The 20449-nt window shown below is 27.9% G+C and overlaps 5 protein-coding genes across 5 annotated transcripts; 2 read left to right on the top strand and 3 right to left on the bottom strand.

Moving 5' to 3' along the window:
- Positions 1-7306: 7306 nt before the first annotated feature.
- GO595_004738 (uncharacterized protein) lies at positions 7307-7930 on the top strand (the record flags this gene model as incomplete). The annotated part of the gene is made up of 1 exon (XM_067917903.1): positions 7307-7930. The coding sequence occupies one exon, from the start codon at positions 7307-7309 to the stop codon at positions 7928-7930; it is 624 nt and encodes a 207-aa protein (XP_067775320.1).
- Positions 7931-8277: 347 nt separating this feature from the next.
- GO595_004737 (CAF1 family ribonuclease containing protein) lies at positions 8278-9012 on the top strand (the record flags this gene model as incomplete). The annotated part of the gene is made up of 1 exon (XM_067917902.1): positions 8278-9012. The coding sequence occupies one exon, from the start codon at positions 8278-8280 to the stop codon at positions 9010-9012; it is 735 nt and encodes a 244-aa protein (XP_067775319.1).
- A 4117-nt stretch (positions 9013-13129) lies between these two features.
- On the bottom strand, positions 13130-14938 carry GO595_004736 (glycoside hydrolase family 2; the record flags this gene model as incomplete). The annotated part of the gene is made up of 1 exon (XM_067917901.1): positions 13130-14938. The coding sequence occupies one exon, from the start codon at positions 14936-14938 to the stop codon at positions 13130-13132; it is 1809 nt and encodes a 602-aa protein (XP_067775318.1).
- Positions 14939-15438: 500 nt separating this feature from the next.
- GO595_004735 (putative XPA-interacting protein) lies at positions 15439-16230 on the bottom strand (the record flags this gene model as incomplete). Its single annotated transcript, XM_067917899.1, has 1 exon — positions 15439-16230. One exon carries the CDS (start codon positions 16228-16230, stop codon positions 15439-15441), a length of 792 nt encoding a protein of 263 aa, XP_067775317.1.
- Positions 16231-16427: 197 nt separating this feature from the next.
- On the bottom strand, positions 16428-16790 carry GO595_004734 (uncharacterized protein; the record flags this gene model as incomplete). Its single annotated transcript, XM_067917898.1, has 1 exon — positions 16428-16790. One exon carries the CDS (start codon positions 16788-16790, stop codon positions 16428-16430), a length of 363 nt encoding a protein of 120 aa, XP_067775316.1.
- Between the last annotated feature and the right edge of the window lie 3659 nt (positions 16791-20449).

The following is a 20449-nucleotide window of genomic DNA, read 5'->3' as shown; positions in this document are numbered from 1 at the left end:
TCCTTCAGTTTCAAATATTCGTTTGATATCATTTTCCGTAACTGTGAAACCCTTACTTTAAGAAACATCAGTCATCCTTTGATAATCAACCCGAAATTTTCTGGTATAATACAAAATTGTGCAATCATTCTCAGATCAACATATTTTGATTTCCTTCCTTTATTAAGTTTTGGATATTTAATTCCATATTTTTTGAAAAATCCATGGAATGATAGAATTAGAACATTCGAATCTCGCAGAAATGTCTTTACGGTATATAAAACCTACCTAGTACATCTTTATGTACATTGATGTCTTTTTCATTTTTCATGTACAATAATGAATTCTGAAGACATTCAACATACTGCTCTTCTTGAATTTAATTTTCATCTATATTTGCCTTTTTACAAAACAAGAAGAATGATCAAAATTGAAGTTTTTAAAATAACTCGCAATTATTTTATTTACCATTCGAATTGAAAATGGTCTCTTTTTATTTGCTTATTTCTTTTGGAGATGCGTTTATTCAATTCAAAAAGTTGTCTTATAATCGAAATAAACTTCGAATATTCCATAAAAAAGCCATCAAAATTTTTATTGAAATTATTTCTTGTATTTTAGGTACCTCCTTGAGGAGGTAATTGCTACTGAATTTGTTGAATAAGCACCAAATATTATTAATCGATATTTTTGCTTCCTTTTTTCATTATTTGGAATATTTTGACATTTCCACATTTCCAATTGAATATGATCGTTCTGAAAAAGTGAAGTAACTCACAATAAAAAAGTTATAATTTCTGTCGGTATAAACTTTTGATTTATTTTTTTCAATATTAATACGATTATTTTTCATTCATCTTCATCGTTGATAATTGATAGCCTTGAAAGTGTTTCATGATTCACAATGAGCAAAATAAATAGTTCCCTTCTAAATACAAAAAATGAGTCAAATAAGTCCAACTAATTATCAATTTTTATTCTTGACAAAATGTTTCACTGCAGTTTACACAAAGTAGCCTACCGTTTTCATAAATATAAACATTATGTACAAACTCGTTTCCACACTGTTGACAACTATTTATGAAATCTTCAGGAAGCAATTCTGGTACAAACTGCCCAACTATTGGTTTTTCACTGTCAACAGAACATCCATTTAAGATCCTTATACAGTTTTGACAGATTAATAATGAATGTACAGTATTATCACTTTCATAAGTATGTAATGAATAATGTTTTGGATCATCATTTATTTCACTACAAAATGAACAATGTAAGCAATGGCGGTGGTAGAACTTGCCTTTAGTGATTTGAGCAATAGTTGATGAATTGTGTAACTCATTTGGTTTGATTTCGGTTTTGCATATTTCACAGAATTTTGCTTGTGATTTAATAAGTTCAGCACATGTAGTGCAATAAATAACAATATCTTTGGTATCTTCTTCAATGTTTTGATGGATATAAACAGTACTTGAATGAATTTGCTTTTTACATCGGTGGCATATTAGAGAATCTTTTTCATAACACTTTCCTGCAGCAAGGTATACATAATTTGGTGCTTTTTCTATATTTTCATTTGAAGGTTCCAATGGATTCTTTGAATCTGTTAAATTATTGTTTTTGTTGTCTTTTATATCTGCTTCATGTTCATTTTTGTTAGCGCTTTCAGATATCTCATTTACAGAATCAATATCACTCATCTCGAGGCAATGTGAAGAATCGTCCAAACTCATTTTTTAGATTTTAATGAAATTGAATGTTGATGCATTTCCTTTGAAATTTTCAGTAGGCTTCTCAATTTTCAATGAAAAAGCAAAGAACAAAAAACGGGCAAAATGAAAATTTATATACATTTATGATAGAAATTTATGATTCTCTTTGATTTTTCTTTATTATTGTTCATGAATATTTATCTGAATCTTATGCTTATTATTTTTTATTAAGATTGGCTGGGCTTTTTTATCTTAAAAAATCTCGAATGAACTTTTGCATCGGCCTAATTTTGCTTGAGCATATTTTCAAGCAGATAATTTGATTTATCTTTCTCATTGTTAAGTTTATTTTGGATTGGTTTTTCCGTATTTATTGGTACCAAATACTTGTAGTAATAAAGAATAGTTTAAGTTGAAAAGATTATTAATGATTTGAAAAAATATATAATTTATTATAATTCTAATTTTTTTTTATTCTTTCAATATTTTTTAAAAATGAATTTATTGTTAATGAAATTAAAATCAATGATATACATGCATATCTCAAAGAAATTTAATTTTTATTCTAAAAAAAGAAAATGATTTTAATATCGCATATATTTCTTTTATTGCTTATTTGATATTAAAAAAAAAAATCCATTTGCACAATAAATTTATCTTCTTTGAAATCATCAGCGAAAGGATCTTCTTCAATTGTTGATATAGAAATTCCTGTTGCAAATGTATTTGTGGTTTCTTTTTTGTTTTCAATTGCTTTTTCTTCTGAACTTTCGTTTATAATATTTTCTGATTTTTTGTTTCGAATTCGAATAATAATTATATACGCCAAGTAGTGTCATAATAATTATAATTATAATAACAACACAAACAATAATAATAATTGTCGTATAAATAATAATTGTATAATCATAATAAATAAATTTAGTTTCAATATACAAATATTGGATATGATCTATTAAAGCATATCTATTATCATGGTTATGATCGTTTAAAGATATATTATCAGTAGATATGTTATTAATAGAATTACAATTTATATAAAATTTTTGAACTATTTTTTTTTAAATTATGTTCTATAAGATACAACATTGCTAAGATGCAGAAAAATAAGACCAAGATTAACATGACAATAATTTTGAGAACTATTTCCTTAAATTTTAGGAAAAATTTCGTGAAATTAAACAACATATAAAATGCCTTACGTGGTATATCATGAGTGAATGCAATGATGAGAAAAAATCAAAGATATAAAATATTTCAATAATTTATAATTTTTATATGAATCAGAAATGAAAGTATTAAATCAATCTTTGAATCAAAACATATCACAAGTTTTATTATTAAATTCTAATTTTTTTCCGAGATATCTTGTTTTTAATTAATCTCACCATTTTTTAGGTAGCTAACTTTGTAAGGAACCTTTTCACTTCTATCGGCTTTTATAATTATTCAATATATTCTATAAACTTTATCAAAACAAAATTTCATGCGATTTTATGCAACCTGAGTATTCCTCATTTGATGATTACTCAGATAGTTCAATCCAAGAATCCAATGAAGAAGGCAATGATAACTTTTTTATATCATTTTGTCTTGTTTTAGGTCTAACAATATCAGCATTTCTAATTTTAAATTTAATTCCATCATTACTAGTATTTATCATTAGTAGAATTTCAGGGGTAAGTGAAGATTCTCAATTTTTTGTATATTTTAAGCCAATAATTGGTGAAATTTCATTTTTACTAATTCCATTTGTTTCACTTAAGCTTATGGGTGAAACAGATTTTAAAAAATATCTTCATTTCAACAAGGTAAGAATTACTACTTTGTTGTTACTTATACTTGGTTTTTCTTTATTATCATTATCATTAATTTCGAAAAATAATTGTTTGAACAACAAAATAAATCCTGATTCTTCCATCTTGCAAATCTTATTTAGTACATTTACATTATGTATATTACCTGCCATCTCAGAAGAAATTTTTTTCAGAGGATGGATGGTTACATTTCTTAGTAGGTTTTTTGACCCAACTTTCTCAACCTTTATGAGCTCTATAATATTTGCGTTCTGTCATTTGCATTCTTCATTTTTTTCGACTTTAGTAATTTTTTTTCTTTCTTTTGGATGGGGATATAGTAATATATTCACAAACTCTATTATGCCTTCAATAATGTTTCATTTTATTCATAATCTTTTACTTTCAATTGCATTAGTATTTTTTCCTTCTCTTTGTGATATTCCCGTATTACTAGCATTTATGATTTGGTCGATTGGATGTTTTATTTTGTTCTCTATATATAATGTATATTATAACGCAGAAGAGCCAGATGAACCTCAAGCATTTCTTTGATTTTGACTTTGGATTTGGAGTACCCCAAAACCGTTAATATGTTCGACCAAAATTTTTGTTTCTAAATGGATGTTTCTATTTTCAAACAAACATTAGTACCAGACCAATCTGTTGTTGAAAATGCAACAAAAATCATTGAAGAAGCATCCAGAAATCCACAATTTATACAATTTATTTTTCAATTAATTCCAACACAAGAAGTTCAACAAGATCCAACATTATTAAATCAAATTTGTATTTACATCGGTGTGTTAATAAGAAATCATTGGAAAATATCATTTGATATTCGAGAAGAAATTTATTGGAATCAACAAAATCAGGATGAAATAGCAATGACTCTTCTCAATTTAGTATTCAATGTTAACCATAACATCAGGCAACATTTTATTGCGGCTTTTCGTACTATAATACTTAGATCTTTCCCAAATGTTTATCAAATCATGGAAACACTTATGAACATAGCAAGCACGAAAATATCAAACAATAATTTAGATGATTTCGAATCATTTCTTCAAATTTGTTATTTTTGGGCAAAATCATGTTCAGAAAGACAAAAACCTAATCAAGCAGAATTTGATGCAATTGATCAATTTAATCTTAAAATTGTTACATTTCTTTCAACCATTATGAAATCTGGTATAAATTTCCAACAGTTTCCAAACATTTTTTATTATTTATCCAAAATCATCTACCGTTTAACAGTTTCAATACTTTTGAATGACTTCTCACAAATTCTTGTTGAATTAATTTTACAATTGTGCTCAATCTTAACGTTCAACTCGACCGATGAAATTATTCTTAAAATCAAATATCAAATTGTTAAAATCATCTATATGCTTAATGAAAGTTTTCTCAAAAACAAGCCAAGTAAGAACCCACTTATTAATAATTTTTCCAACATTTATAAAACGCAAATATCACCCACGATATCTAATTATATATATTCTATGTTATCATTACCATTAACATATGTTATTAGTGGTAAAGCATTATATATTTATTATCAATTCCATTCACATAATATTTGTGACTTAAACACAGTTACACCTGATTTCATTATCAATGTATTAATTAAATCTGCACAAATTCCGTTTGATGAAGTAACACAAACTGAGATAAATCCCGAACAATATTTAGAGACAAATTTAAACTTTGGAATCGACATCGAGAAAACATTATCACCACGTAATAGTTGCAAATATATTATATCATTAATTTCATCACATATTCCAATTGATGAACTTTATTCGATCCTTGTTACATCGCCAAAAGATGCCTATGATTTTGAAGCTAAAATATATTTATTATTAATTCTCATTAAAGAAATGAAATCAATTACACGTTCCAAGATTCGGAAGAACAAGAAGAAAGGGAAGAAACCAATTTCCACAACTCACATTAATATTTCACCTGATTTCATTACGAACGTAATAAATATATTAAATAATGGAACTAATAATCCATTATTTTTACGTGTTACATTATTATGGTTTTTATCAACAACATTAAAAAAAGTTGATCCTAAACTTGGCTGTTATATCTCATTAAATATTATACAGACGTCACCATATCCAATCGAAGTATTATCAGCATCGAAATTATTCACAAGTTGTATTAAACATATTAATAAAGAAGAAGAACAAATATCAATAAATATTAATTCATTATTGCCGAAACTTTTAGATACGTCATCAATCTTTACAAATAATATTCCATCACTTACAATCGAATATTTATGTTTAAATTCCACTGAAAATCTTTCGAGTTATGCAGGACAACTTATTAGTGTGTTATTAAACATAGCTATTAATCATATACAAAACGTAGATAATGATCCAACTATGGAAGGAGCAACACAAATATTATATTTGATTTATGATATAATATCTCAACTTGAAGATAATGATCCAATCGTTTTGGAATTAGCAAATTATATAATACCAAAAGTTATGGAAATATTTAATGAATTCCCTCAAAATGAAGTTTTCCCTGATTTAATCGATTTAATGGGCGAATTCTCCCAAAAAATGTCATTAGTAATACCAATAATGTTTGAAGTATTACCAAGCTTTTTACAATTACTTGCAAATGATAGAGATCTTTTGTTTGCTGCAAGACAAATTACAATGTTTATATACCCATTAGTTGTATGTGATAATTCTCCGATATTACAAAATTTGGAAATGTTGAACTCGATAATACAATTAACTCAAGCAATGATAGAATTCGGTAACTCTGATGAAGGTTCTGAAGAATGTTTATCTTATCCTTTGTTTTTAGCTTCTTGCATAATTCAAGTAACTGGTGAAAATACTTTGATGATATTTTTGCCTTTAACTTTTAATGTGTTAAATGTTCAAATGTCATTAGCTATTAGAACTACGAATATAATCGAAACTGATCCAACAATTTTCGTTGGCGCTTTGCATGTAATTGCCGCTGGAATTAGAATTAATGAAATTCAAGTGATTTCAATGCTAAATAACGACTTGGTTCAATTCCTATTGAAATTGATTTCAGAAAAAACTTTGACAACTTACAGAGAAATGACGATAGGATTTATCGTACTGATTTCGTTGGCGAAAAATGGGGTGCCTGATGCTTATCTTAAAGCTGCTTCTTTATACAAAAGAACTTACATATTAAAATTAAGAGAAAATAATGTAGAAGTGGACGATGACGAAGAAGATGATACACCGCCACAACTCATTACACTGTTTCCAGTTCCATTCGATTCAATTAACCCATTTGAATACTTTATGAACATAAGTGGCGCAGAATTGAGAGGTTTATTCGAACAGTTGCCAATAGAAATTGCAGAAGAGATCAAAGAAGTGAATATGAATTTATCAAATGGTACATAAAAATTTTTAGACTGACCCAAAATGACCGATTTATCTTTTTTATTAATTTATCATTTTTTAGATGTCGACATCTTCATTAGCTCCTTTAATAAAGTAATGTAAATACAAAATTTCAAAAAGCAATTATTTCTTTTTATAAACATACAATTTATGAAATTAAACGTTGTATCTGTTCATCTTGTTGAATTCTTGTAATTATTAGGGTTTCCAAGTTTAATAAGCCTTATGAGTGTCACTTTTTTGGACGAAAAAGAGAACAATGTTCCCAAGCAGCAATTCATTGGGAATAACCACAAAAAAAATCAATTTTGGAAATTCACATAATTCATATAATTCTATTCCACAAAATGTTGAATATTCTAATTCAATTCATCCTATTTATTTCAAGGACAATAAGACAGAAATGAGCCACACCAGTGAAGGGCCACCAACAAAATCATTTTTAAATTCACAAATTCAAAATAACACAGAATATCAAATCTCAGCAAAATCTCAACAAAATCCTAATTACTATCAACCTAATTACACACAAAACTATAATGTAAATTATCCACCTAATAATTATTATCCAATAAATTTTCAACAAAGTTATACCAACCCATTCAATCCCCAGCCACATTTCAATACAGATTCTTCGACGCCACAAGTTACGTTTTCACAACAGCCTTTAAATCTATTATCCAAAGGTCAATCAGCACAAATTAACCAAACCAAGGCAAATGAACCAGAAACACAAAAAGGCATTGAAGTAACGAACTCACTCGATCATGTTTCTGCTGCTTATATTGCAAACAAGCAACTCAAAAGATGGGGATGGAAAACATCTGAATATAAAACAGTTCCAAAAGAAAAAGACACTATGCAAAGTGTATTTCGTAGTGTGCAAACATCAAAAGCAAGTTCTGGTCAATACAATGAAGACATGGAAGAGCCAGAAAACGAAAATGAACTTGATGGAATAGAAGAAGAAATTAAATTAAGTCCAATTAAAAGACTGCTTTCAATATGGGATAAACTGTACTCATAACAGATTAAATTATGCTACAAATTTTGTTATTAAATAAAATATAAATTTTATATATAAATCTAGAAAAAAAATCTTTTTCATTTTCAATAAAAAATTTTTTGTTTTTAATCATTAGAATTAAAACAACTTTGTATTATAAATAAATTGACATATAAATAGATTTCATGAAAAAAAATTATTAAAATAATTTGTTTGAATAAGGAATTAGTTTTGGATGAAAGATGAATAAAAAACGAAAGTTCACTTTTTGAGGGAAACCGGTTATACGATACATCATTTGTTAACGTCTGCAGATGTCAGATGAATTCATTATTAGAGAGGTATGGAGTCATAACCTCGAACAAGAAATGGCCATAATTGCTGACTTGATAAATGATTATCCTTATGTTGGAATGGATACAGAATTTCCTGGCGTGATTGCACGACCAATAGGTCAATTTCAATCACAAGAATCTTTTCAGTATAACCTTATGAGAGTCAATGTTGATTGCCTTAAAATAATCCAAATTGGAATTAGTTTAGGTGATGGCAAAGGAAATTTTCCATCACCATGTTGTTGTTGGCAGTTCAATTTCAAATTTAATCTTGATGAAGACATGTTTACAACACCAGCCATTGAGCTTCTTCAACAATCAGGGATTGACTTTAACAAATTTAATACAGATGGAATTAGTGTTTACGAATTTACCCAGCTTTTATATACTTCTGGCCTTGTGATGAATGATGACGTAACCTTTGTTACCTTTCATAGTAGTTCTGACTTTGGTTATTTATTCAAAATGTTAACTTGTAAACCTCTTCCAAGCGATCTAAAAACGTTCATGAACAGCCTTTGCGTTTATTTTCCACATTTTTATGACCTAAAACTGATGAGTGATGATATTGATCAGATATCTACTGGCGGTCTTCAGAGTCTGGCGAACGAACTAAATGTTCTCCGCGTTGGCCCTCAACACCAAGCAGGCTCAGACGCTCTCATTACACTCAAGACATTCACTGCACTCGTTGATAAATTTTTTAATGGAAATCTGCGAAATAAAGAATTTGAGAACAAGCTATACGGACTTGTTGAAGAAAGCTAATAAATATTCCTTATTTTTAAAAATTATCTTAAAAATTATAAAATTCAAAGAATATTTTTACAATGAATGACTAAACTATGCTTTTGAAATATTTATAAATTTCAATTTTAACTCAATCACGTATAAAAATGCCCTTAAAAATTTTCCTTAAAAGTTAATCATTTATATTAAAGAATTAATTGTTTTTTTATTCAACTCTTGTTTTAATAATTTGATTAAAATTAAAATCATTTCGTGATGGGATTTCCTAAATTTTCGATTTCATCATTTTGGATCAACTTTTTCTTTAATATGTTGGTTTAATCAACATAAGACTTTATAAAGTCTCCAATTATTATTTGAAAGTTTGTCATCGTATTCTGTTTCACTTATAATTTCTTCATTATCTTTTTCTATTTCATTCATAAGTTTTTTTATCTTTGGTGAAGAAAATATGATTCTTGGCTTTTAATTCCAAGAAGATATTTATAAAATATTTGTATTAGATTGGGTACATTTTTGAAGTTTTTTTCTTTTGCAATTAAGACCAGCAAATATTTAAATATAAAATTTTCATTCTTTATATAAAATATGTTAAAATGTAAGTATTTAATTTTTGACGATATGCAATTTCAAGATACAAAAATTATCATCAATCATTAATGTGCAAAAAAGTTTAATAATAAACAATTGAGCAAAAGATATAAATGCTTAATAGATCTTAATTTCAAATTAATAAAATAAACAACTTGATCAATATTTACAACAAAAATTATTATACAGATGGAAATTCGATTCCATGATTCGATCAGTTGCAATTTCAACAACAGAAATCGATTTTTGCAAAATCTGTTTGGAGATATTGTTTCGCTATTGTTGATTTCTTCTTCCACTAAGTTTTGTTGATTATCAGATGTTTTATGCTTTAAGCTTTCTTCTTCAAGAATATTCAATTATGTAATACGTTTAGATTTCGGGTGCCCTGAAAAGCCCAGATTTTATATAAACTATTCAAATAAAATCTGATATTTTTCATTGTTGTTCATCTTTTGATGGGATGTTTTCAAAGTCGAACAAATCAATATGAGAAAAATTTACAAATGTTACAATCTCTTGAACAAATTATTTTTAATTTAAATGATGTTAATATTGATGAATCTGTTGAATCTTCTATAATTTATTTTAATCAAGAATTTCCATACTCATTTAATTTCATTATATGTTCAATTGTCTATTCTTATTATACAGTAGAATCTTCTGATATAGTATGTTTAGAATATCTAAAAAAACTTGAATTAAAAGAAAAAGAACTTTACAACACATCATATGACATATTTAGAGATGTTTTTGCATGTTTTTTAAATCCTATTCATACAACCGAATCATTTTATCTTTTTGAAAAAATGATTACAAATGAAATAATTGAACCAAATTTATGTGAAAGCATGACAACATCATATTTTTTTCTTCATCACATGTCAAATTATAAAAACATTAAGCAAAATAAATATACCAAATATTTTTATGATAATTTTGGATTGCTATCAAAGAATGATTGGGAGCTTCATAAGAAATTAATTGAAGAAGGGCATAATCCAAATGAAATTACAAGAATAATTCGAAATGATGAAGTAGAAAAACTTCAAGAAATATCATCACAAACTAATTTTAATTTTAATCAAAAAATTAAACCATCACTTTATGAAAGATGTTCATTCATTAATGAAGATTATGTTAAATTAATTGATTATGCAGCATTTTTTTCTTCGATCAAATGTTTTAAATATTTACTTATCAATGGTGCAAACATAGATAACACAGGCAATTATGCAGTTGCAAGTGGAAATGAAGAAATCATTCATTTATGTGAACAAAATCATTCATTATATCCAAGCGCATATGAAGCAGCCATTAAATTTCATCGTAATGATATCTTTTATTATCTTTATGATAATCAAATTGTCAAAATTGATAACATAGAATGGCTAGGGGTAAATTGTATTTTATGCAATAATTATGAAATTCTTTCATTTTTAGAAAAGAAAGGAATGAATATATATGAATCTTTTATAATTAAATCAATTGTCACTGGAAATTTCTTCATTTTCCAATATCTCCATGAAAAAAATCCAATTACAATAAATTTTCTCGAAATTTCCACTGTTTCTAAAAATAAAGAATTTTTGAATTACTTATTTAATAATACATATATTAACAAAAAGATAGCAAAATTTATTTCTTAAAAACATTTAATATTATAAAATAATTTTTATAATTTGTTTAAATTGTTTAAAGCAGCATTTATTCATGCATTTAATAAAGGTTATTTAGAAATAGTAAAATTCCTTCTTGAACAAGAAGGAATTGATGTTAATGCTAAAGATATTTATTTGTTTTGTTTATGATTTATTTTAATTATTTTTTCCAATTTCATAATATTATTTGGAAAATATTTAAATTATTTAGTACAACACTTATAGAGGCGTCTGAAAGAGGTCATACAGAAATAGTCAAATTACTTCTTGAACAAAAAGGAATTGATATTAATGCGAAAGATATTTATTTGTTTTATTTAAAATTTGTTTGTTTTATTTAATATTTGCTTTTGTTATTTTATATATCAAAATAATATTTGGAAATTATTTAAATTATTTAGAACAGCACTTATTTTAGCATCTTTAAATGGTCATACAGAAATAGTTAAATTACTTCTTGAACAAAAAGGAATTGATGTTAATGCTAAAGATATTTATTTGTTTTGTTTAAAATTTATTATAATATTTTGATATTTCAAAATAATATTTAGAAATTATTTTTTTTTATTTGATACAGCACTTATTTTAGCATCTGATGAAGGTTATACAGAAATAGTTAAATTATTTCTTGAACATGAAGGAATTGATATTAATGCTAAAGATATTTATGTGTTTTGTCTAATATTTGTTTTGTTAATTTTATATTTCAAAATATGACTTAAAAATTATATAAATAATTTAAAACAGCTCTTATGGTTTCAGCTAGAAATGGTCATATAGAAATAGTTAAATTACTTCTTGAACAAAAAGGAATTGATATTAATGCTAAAGATATTTTTTTGTTTTATTTGAAATTTATTTTAATAATTTGATATATCAAAATAATATTTGGAAATTATTTAAAATATTTAAAACAGCACTTATGGGAGCTTCAGGTCCAGTGGCTCGACCAGCTATAACGAAATTACTTCTTGAACAAAAAGGAATTTTTATTAATGCTAAAGATATTTTTTTGTTTTATTTAGAATTTGGTTTAATAATTTGATATTTTTATGTAATATTTGGAAATTATTTAAATTATTTAATACAGCACTTATCTACGCATCTCAATATGGTTATACAGAAATAGTTAAATTACTTCTTGAACAAAAAGAAATTAATGTAAATAATAGAAATATTTTAATGTTTTAATTATTATTTGTGTCAATGATATCGGATTACAAAATAATATTTGGAAATTATATAAATTATTTGAAACAGCACTTCTATTAGCTTCTTTTCATGGCTATACAAAAGTTGTTAAATTACTTCTTGAACAAAAAGAAATTAATGTAAATAATAGAAATATTTTAATGTTTTAATTATTATTTGTGTCAATGATATCGGATTACAAAATAATATTTGGAAATTATATAAATTATTTGAAACAGCTCTTACATATGCTTCTTCACATGGCCATACAAAAATTGTTAAATTACTTCAAAATAAACAAATATAAAGATTACGATCATAATAACACATATTTTGTTAGGTTTGGCTGTGGAAAAAATGATTGTCCTTCATAAAAAATGTGAAACCGAAATAAAACAAATACCACTTAAACATTTGTGCTAAAATATAACAATAAAATCACTGTTTCAATCCAATTTTATATAAAATAATTGAAATTTGGGGTTGCGATCTCATAGAAAATGTCGAAAAATGGCGCTCGTCATGCAGAATATAAATGAAAACATATGTTTACGACTCAATTTCAGTACACAACAAATTGATTTGTTCGTACGCATTAAATTAAAAAAAATACAAAATCATTAAAACTTTTTAAAAAAGTTTTTCACTTAGTTCATTAAACTAATGAACGTATTTTGGCTCGACCACAAACCTCAAAGGTGCATCTTTTGGTTAATTTCCTTAAACATGTTTTGATCGGCCTTCAATATCTTCCTATCGTATGTAAACAAACCGTTCACTTCATCTTCGACATCAGAAACTTGCGTGTAAACCGTCGCCGATAGGCCCTGTTCAATTGCCGGTATAATTTGATCGTTGTAGAGCTTTTTGATAGCCTCATTCAATTTTTCAATAGTTTTATATTTCTTGTAACCGAACTGTGACTTGGAGCCGATGTGTCCCTCAATGGTGTGGCTGTAGCCTCCGAACTCGGAAAGGACAATTGGGCGATTCAACTTGTCTTTCTTAAGCTTATACTTAACAAAGTAGACGTGGAAACTTGAGAAATCATCTCCTCCTTGGTCATGCCAACCAGAAGCATGATCAATATGTCTTGAAGTGTCAAGAGATTTGATGATTTCGACTGCCTTTAATGCATCAAATTGACCCCAACCTTCATTGAATGGAACCCATGTAGATATACTTGGAACATTATATAATTGATTGATCATTAACTTCAAATCTCTATGGAAGTTGTTACGTCCTAATTCAGATGATCGCCCAAATATTGAGTAATGTTTGTCATTGATTTTGATTCCAATAAATGGCAAAATTTGGATAACAGTGGAATGATATGGATAGCCTCCGGAGACTGCATCTTGCCAAACTAACATACCTAAGCGATCGCAATGATAATACCATCTCATCGGTTCAATCTTAATGTGCTTTCGTAACATGTTAAAGCCAAGGTCTTTCATGGTTTGGATATCATAGATGTTAGCTTCATCGGTAGGAGCTGTGTAATAGCCATCGGACCAATATCCTTGATCCAATAATCCATTATGGAAATATGGTTTGTTGTTAAGGAACAAGCGCTTAATACCTTTGTCATCTTCGCCTATTGAGAATTTTCGCATACCGAAGTAGGACTTGACGAAATCATTTTCAAACATAAATTCAACTGAATATAAGAATGGAGATTCTGGTGACCATGATTTCATGTTTTGAATCTTAACTTCAGTGGCTTGGCCGTTCTTAAGTTCGCATTCACCAATTTTTTGCTCGCCATCGTATACATAAACTTTACCGACTTTGTTGGAGTTGGAACCAATGACTTCAGCAGTAAATTGGACTGATTGCGCATCATAGTTTGGTAATATTTTGACGTTTTGGAGATATGTTTCTGGAACTGATTCAACCCATACTGTTTGCCAGATACCACTTGTAGCTGTATACCAAATACCTCCACGCTTGGCTGATTGCTTACCATAGGCAGCACCTTCTTCTGTTAAATTATCAATAACTTTGACTTTGATTGTGACTTTTGATTTATCTGTGATTTTAGCATAAACATCAGTAATATCAATGGAAAAGGCAGTGTAACCACCATCATGTTCACCAACTTTTTGGTCGTTGACATAAACTTCGCAGGTTTGATCAACTGCACCAAATTGAAGAATGATTCTACCATCATTTACGAAGTTAGAGAAATCAAAAGTTCTCTTGTACCACATGGTTTGCTTTGGTAATAATTGCTTTCCAACTCCAGAGAGTGGAGCTTCTGGTGAAAATGGTACAACAATTTCACCATCATATTGTGCAGGTTCTTCACTTGTGTCACGGATAGAGTATTCCCAAACACCATTCAAGTTCTTATATGAAGTACGCTCGAATTGTGGTCGTGGGTATTCTGGGAGAACATTGTTTTTGTCGAAATTCTCTCCCCACTTGGTATATACAGTGAGCAAATCGTCGTCTACTGGTGTAAATGAATATGATAATAGAAAGAGATAGAAGAACATTTACAGTCAGCCAGAGATTTGTAATTTATACAAAAACGTTCGTATTCAATTTTCTCAGAAAATTATCATTGCACTCAAAATTCAATAAATGTTTTCGAACGATGAAAATCACTTTGGACAGCTGTTCTAAAATCGCCTGTATCGTAAAATAATGTACTTCAGAAGAGAAACAATCGATATTTTCCTTTTTGTTTGAAAAATCTTAAAAACTGCTTGGCAGCTAATGAACTTCTTATAGATGTCGAAAATAAAATATACTAATTAATATAATTTATACAATTATACCTAATTAGTGCCCTGTCTGGAATATTGCAAAAAAGTGAAAATAAACATAAAAGCAATTGATTTGGTTGTTTTTTTTTGTCGAAAACGAGAAAAATTCTAAAATTTAATTTAACTTGTTTATTAGAAAAACAAATTTATGGTGTTCTATTGCTCAATATTTTTCATATTAAAAGAAAAGAAACAGTTAAAAAAAGTTTTGCACAGCTTTATGGAAATCATTTTGTTTGATTTGTTTGTGGCTTATCGTACGCCACTTTTTCAATAGCTTCGAGGAGCTTGTCGATTCCCTCTCCGTTGACACCAGAAACAGGTACAACGGGAAGTGCCTGATAAAACTCTGAGAAAACAGAACCACATGACTTATTGAAATCATCAAAGTATGTGCTTTCATGCTCATTATCAATAGCTTCTTCAAACTTATCATTATCAGTCATCCATTGTATAATTTCATCAGCGGGTTTGACATCTGTTTTTGTTAACGCCAATACAATTGGAAGACCACTTCGGTATAAAATACTACATGCATAAAGCATCGTAGAAACAAAGGTGGCTGTTCTACTGCATCTGGGAATGTCAACAACAAATAAAATAACTGTTGGAAAAACAGAAGCTAATTCTTGTGTTATCATTCCTCCACTTGCTGACCAAGCAAATGCTTCTATTTGCCCTGGTGTATCAAAAAATGCAAATTTTAATCCTTCGCGTTTTTGAATAATGGAGATAACGTCGTGAAATTTTGTGGAAAAAAGATTCAATGAAGTCAAAATTGCTCCATTTGGTCCAAGACTAAATTGTTTCATTACATCATCATATTTTACTGTATCTCTAATATCAATATTAGCTGAAAAGTTTAAGTCTGATGTAGCAGGATCCAAATTTACATAATATGAATTAATCTTATTGTTATATGTGAATTCATTTAATCCGTGAACAAGAGTTGACTTTCCAGATCCTGCAAGTCCAACAACAAGAACTGAAATTGGTGTTTTTGGTTTTGGAGCCTCCATATGGTCTAGTAAATTTTATTTCACATGTCATTTTGTATGTTTTATTTTCTTTGAAATTATTTGGCATGCAAAAAAAAACAAAATTAAAAAAAAATTTGAAATATGAAAACTTGCACATTGAATTATTAATTAAAGTTTTGCCTATGAAAACATCAATAATAAATAAATTAAAATCAGGAATTTATATATAACATATTTTAAGTATTTGTTGATTCTTCCTGTGAAGCTTCATTATTTGTTTCCACTGGTTTAAATACTTGCTCGTCTTCAGTTTGTTCTTGACTTGATGATTCATCTGATGAAGAAGCAGCTTCAAGAAGATTACGAATTTGATCCATATCAAGATCTGTATCAGAAGAAGAGCTACCAAGTTTTAGATCTTGAAATGTCAATGAAGTTGGACCTTCAATAAGTGGTGAAATATCTCTGGCATTTTTTTTTCCATAAGCCTTGAGAGAACTATCGGAACTTGATGATGTGTTTTCATAAAGAGCAAGAGAAGGGAAATTAGAATCAATGTTTGGGTGATTCGGCCCGCAACAGCTGGTAAAACACCCCATTTTCTAAACCGTTTTTTCTGGCAGTTGAAAAAGTCAAAGGATACACAAAAGTGGCTAGTTTTTTTAACGGTTTCTCAAAACAAAATTTCATGAAATTGTTTAGTACCACATCTATAGTGGCCAAATTATAGAAAGCTTATTAAGACAAAAATCTCCATAAAAAAATTTTTTTCAGACATGTGATGTAAAATGGTTTATACAATATTTGAATCAATAAAAACACATATTTGGTTTATACAAATTCAAAACAAACAAACAATTTTAACTTAAACATTCTTTCTATTGACCAAAATATAATTTGGAATATCATATTACATATCAATTGTTCGTACGAATTATCAATCTTTTGATTAAACTAACGGTCGTTCTTATGTAAGAGAACCGTAAAATGAACACAAAAAGTTGTATGATAACAATTCAAATGTATTCATAACCCTTATTTTCAAAACTTTATATAACATTTTGAAGTTTCCTGATGATATCAAACACGGTGAATGGGACAGAAGGAATTATTATTGTGTTATTTCGATAAGAAGACCGTTTTAGTACCACAATAACCACATCCAATATTTTATGAAATACTATTTATTTATCTATATCATACGAAACAATTTTTCAGTACACGCCGATCACTTATTTAATAGCATGAATTTTGTTGGATTAATTTTATATTTTAATTCTGGCATAAATTCGCAACAATAATCCAAAATTCCTCTAATTGCACTCGAGTGTAAATGCATGTGAACCCTCGGAGCGAAATTATTCAAAATCAAATTCAATAACTCCAAAACATCTTCCAACAAATTTTCGTCGATAACTTCTCTAAAATTATTAATTTTATCGAATGCGCATTTAATTTGTCTAAAGTTTGCAATAATTCTATTCAAGTAATCATTATCTTCCTTAGCTATTTGTATCACGCATTTATATCCATGCATTAAATTATGGAATATTGATGGCGCAACTTCTATATCATTTTTGTTTTTATGATCTAAAGGGATGTTTTGTACATTATTTAATTCTATCATATACGTGTCGCAGAACTGTAATCCTGCAATGCCCATCGAAACAATCATTTCTCCAATCGCATCCAAAATATATAATTTATTCTTAATCGGCAATATATGATTATGTAAATTAATACCAAATAACTCAATAACTTGTTGACAACATTCGTAAGGAATTTGTGTCTTCAAAGCCTTAAACAAAGATTTAAATGCAATCGAACTCAAAACTATTAAAGTTGGGTTTTGTGAATTCTGTGAGTTAAGCAAAAGTGACACAATATTTTGACCATAATTAATAACATCATAACCCATTCCATTAATTACTGGAGATAAAGCAAGTTGTGCTTCTTCATGTATTATTGTATTCGGTATCGATAAACAATGTAATATACACGTCATTACCATTTCACCTAAAGGTCTAATATCACTTTGAAGATAAGTTGCTATTGCATAAATTAATACAAAACGAAATCGTATTAACATATATGGAATGTTTTTATCAAGTGAATCATTTGAGCCAATTAATATTTGATTGATTTGTTCAATAAGTATTGGTAATAAATCAATAATTCTCTTCTTATGTTCAATTGGTGTAACTTCAATTAATGCAGCTAGAGCTTCACTGACACTATATAATATGTTTTCACCAATTGTTTCATTTTTTAAGAAGATACTTGATTCTAATTCGAAGCATTCATTAAAGAATTCTTTTTCAGCAGGGACATGATTTCTTTTACATGTTTGTGCATATTCCCATATGAAATCACAAGTTCTTGTTAGGATTACTGGTGATTTAAATAGATAATTCTTTAAGATTTGTATAATCCTTAGTGTATTATCAGATGTTCGTAATCTTTCGTATTGTCGAATCATAATTTTAAGTAATAAAATTGTTGTCTCTTGAATAACAATATAATCATCATTTAACATGTTTAAGATGGCATCGAAATGTATCTCTATAAATTGTAATGTTCGTGACTTATCTTCATTATCATCACTTAAAAGAGCCCATATGATAAATACCGACGTGTAACGGTTGTTCCAATCATTAGAATTAAAGTTATTCTCGAAATAATTACGAATTAATTCTAACGAATTATTAATACATAATGAACTAATGTTCTTAAAACATATCATTGCGATTTGATGGATATTAATTTCATTTAATTCATCATTATTAGGCTCTGGATTACAATATGTTTGCGTAAGCTGAATAAGAATATTAGATAATGTACCAAACGATTGTTCAACAATTCCATTATACTTTCGGAGTTCTCGTTCGTTTCTTCGATGTAGTAAATTATATTTTTGAATCTTTCTTTCGAATTTGGATACTTTGTTCCAAAACTCAATGCATGGAATAATTAATGTTGGAATACCACAACTTAATGAATTATTGGACATTGTGAATATTCCTTCCATTGATATCATTATATCATCATAAAAAAATTTGAAAAATTTATATAATAAATGATAATAACAATTATGGACAATGTCAATTTGTAGCTGTGAAAGTTTCTGATGTATAAGTACTAATAACCCATTACGGAATTGAGGATCAGCAAAAAATTCCCCAAAAAGTGGAAAACAATTTGCAAAGATATCAACTAACATAATATATTCGTTTTGTGGTAAAAGGTTTTGGTCATTGGCTAATTTGATAAAGACTTCGCATATCTTTTTGGTGGAAATAGTAAAGTTTGGTAAGCCTTTATATAATAATTTCTTTTGATATAACTCATTTAAGGCAAAAAAACAACCCATGGTGCATGGAATAGGATAACTAGGATTAAGCATTGGATCTGTTAAGGATAAAAGAACATGTTCAGAAAAATTTCTTTGATCTAAATCATATATAAATGTTAAACAATGTGCTCCTATTTGACGCGTGCTGAGTTCGTTATAAAATAACCCACGAATAACTGCTTTTTTGATTGTGTCTCTTACTTCAAAAGGAAGTGACTCCCATTTGCCTAAAAGAAATTTACGATTTTGGGCTTGGCTGGGTTTAAAAATATGCTGTATTAAAATTAGAGACTGATTTATAAGAACAGTTTCTTGTGTTTCTGAAGCTAAGATGATCGTCGTTGTATACTCAAGAATTTTTAAAGCATTTGTTGTAAGGATATTTGTTACATATCCTGTTGCTTTTGTCCTTTCTTCATCATCATTAGAAAGAGTATTCCTAAGACATTCAACAAAAAAAGGCAAGTTGTTTTCCATTTGATGTAATGTTATATGAAAATAATTTCGCCTGAACATATCGTACTTTTTTGTATCCATTTTTATCAACCTACTATTAAAAACAGAACACTTTTGCATCAATTATTCAAATTTACAAAAATACTTTTTGATTTTTATGGAAGTGCCACCAACTCCACCAAAAATATCAACAATTGAAATTTGTTTCATATGAAATCGTTGCAATTAACAAAATGTTCTTGGCGTTTAATGAAAATAATCATTACTTAATTAAACATCCAATCAAGTTTCAAAACTAATGGAAGTTGATACAAGATATCCTTTATACTATGAACTTTATATTCCCCAATTTATTTACACGTCTTATTTTAGATGGCAGCTGCCTTACACACCTTCAAGGAATAAGTCTTGATTAACCTCATTTTACGTCACATGTCTTTGTCATTGATA

Source organism: Histomonas meleagridis, assembly GCF_020186115.1.
Source record: "Histomonas meleagridis strain 2922-C6/04-10x chromosome Unknown contig_27, whole genome shotgun sequence".
Taxonomy (NCBI): Eukaryota; Parabasalia; order Tritrichomonadida; family Dientamoebidae; genus Histomonas; species Histomonas meleagridis.
The sequence above is the reverse complement of the archived record's forward strand: the minus strand, read 5'-3'. Positions and strand labels throughout refer to the sequence as shown.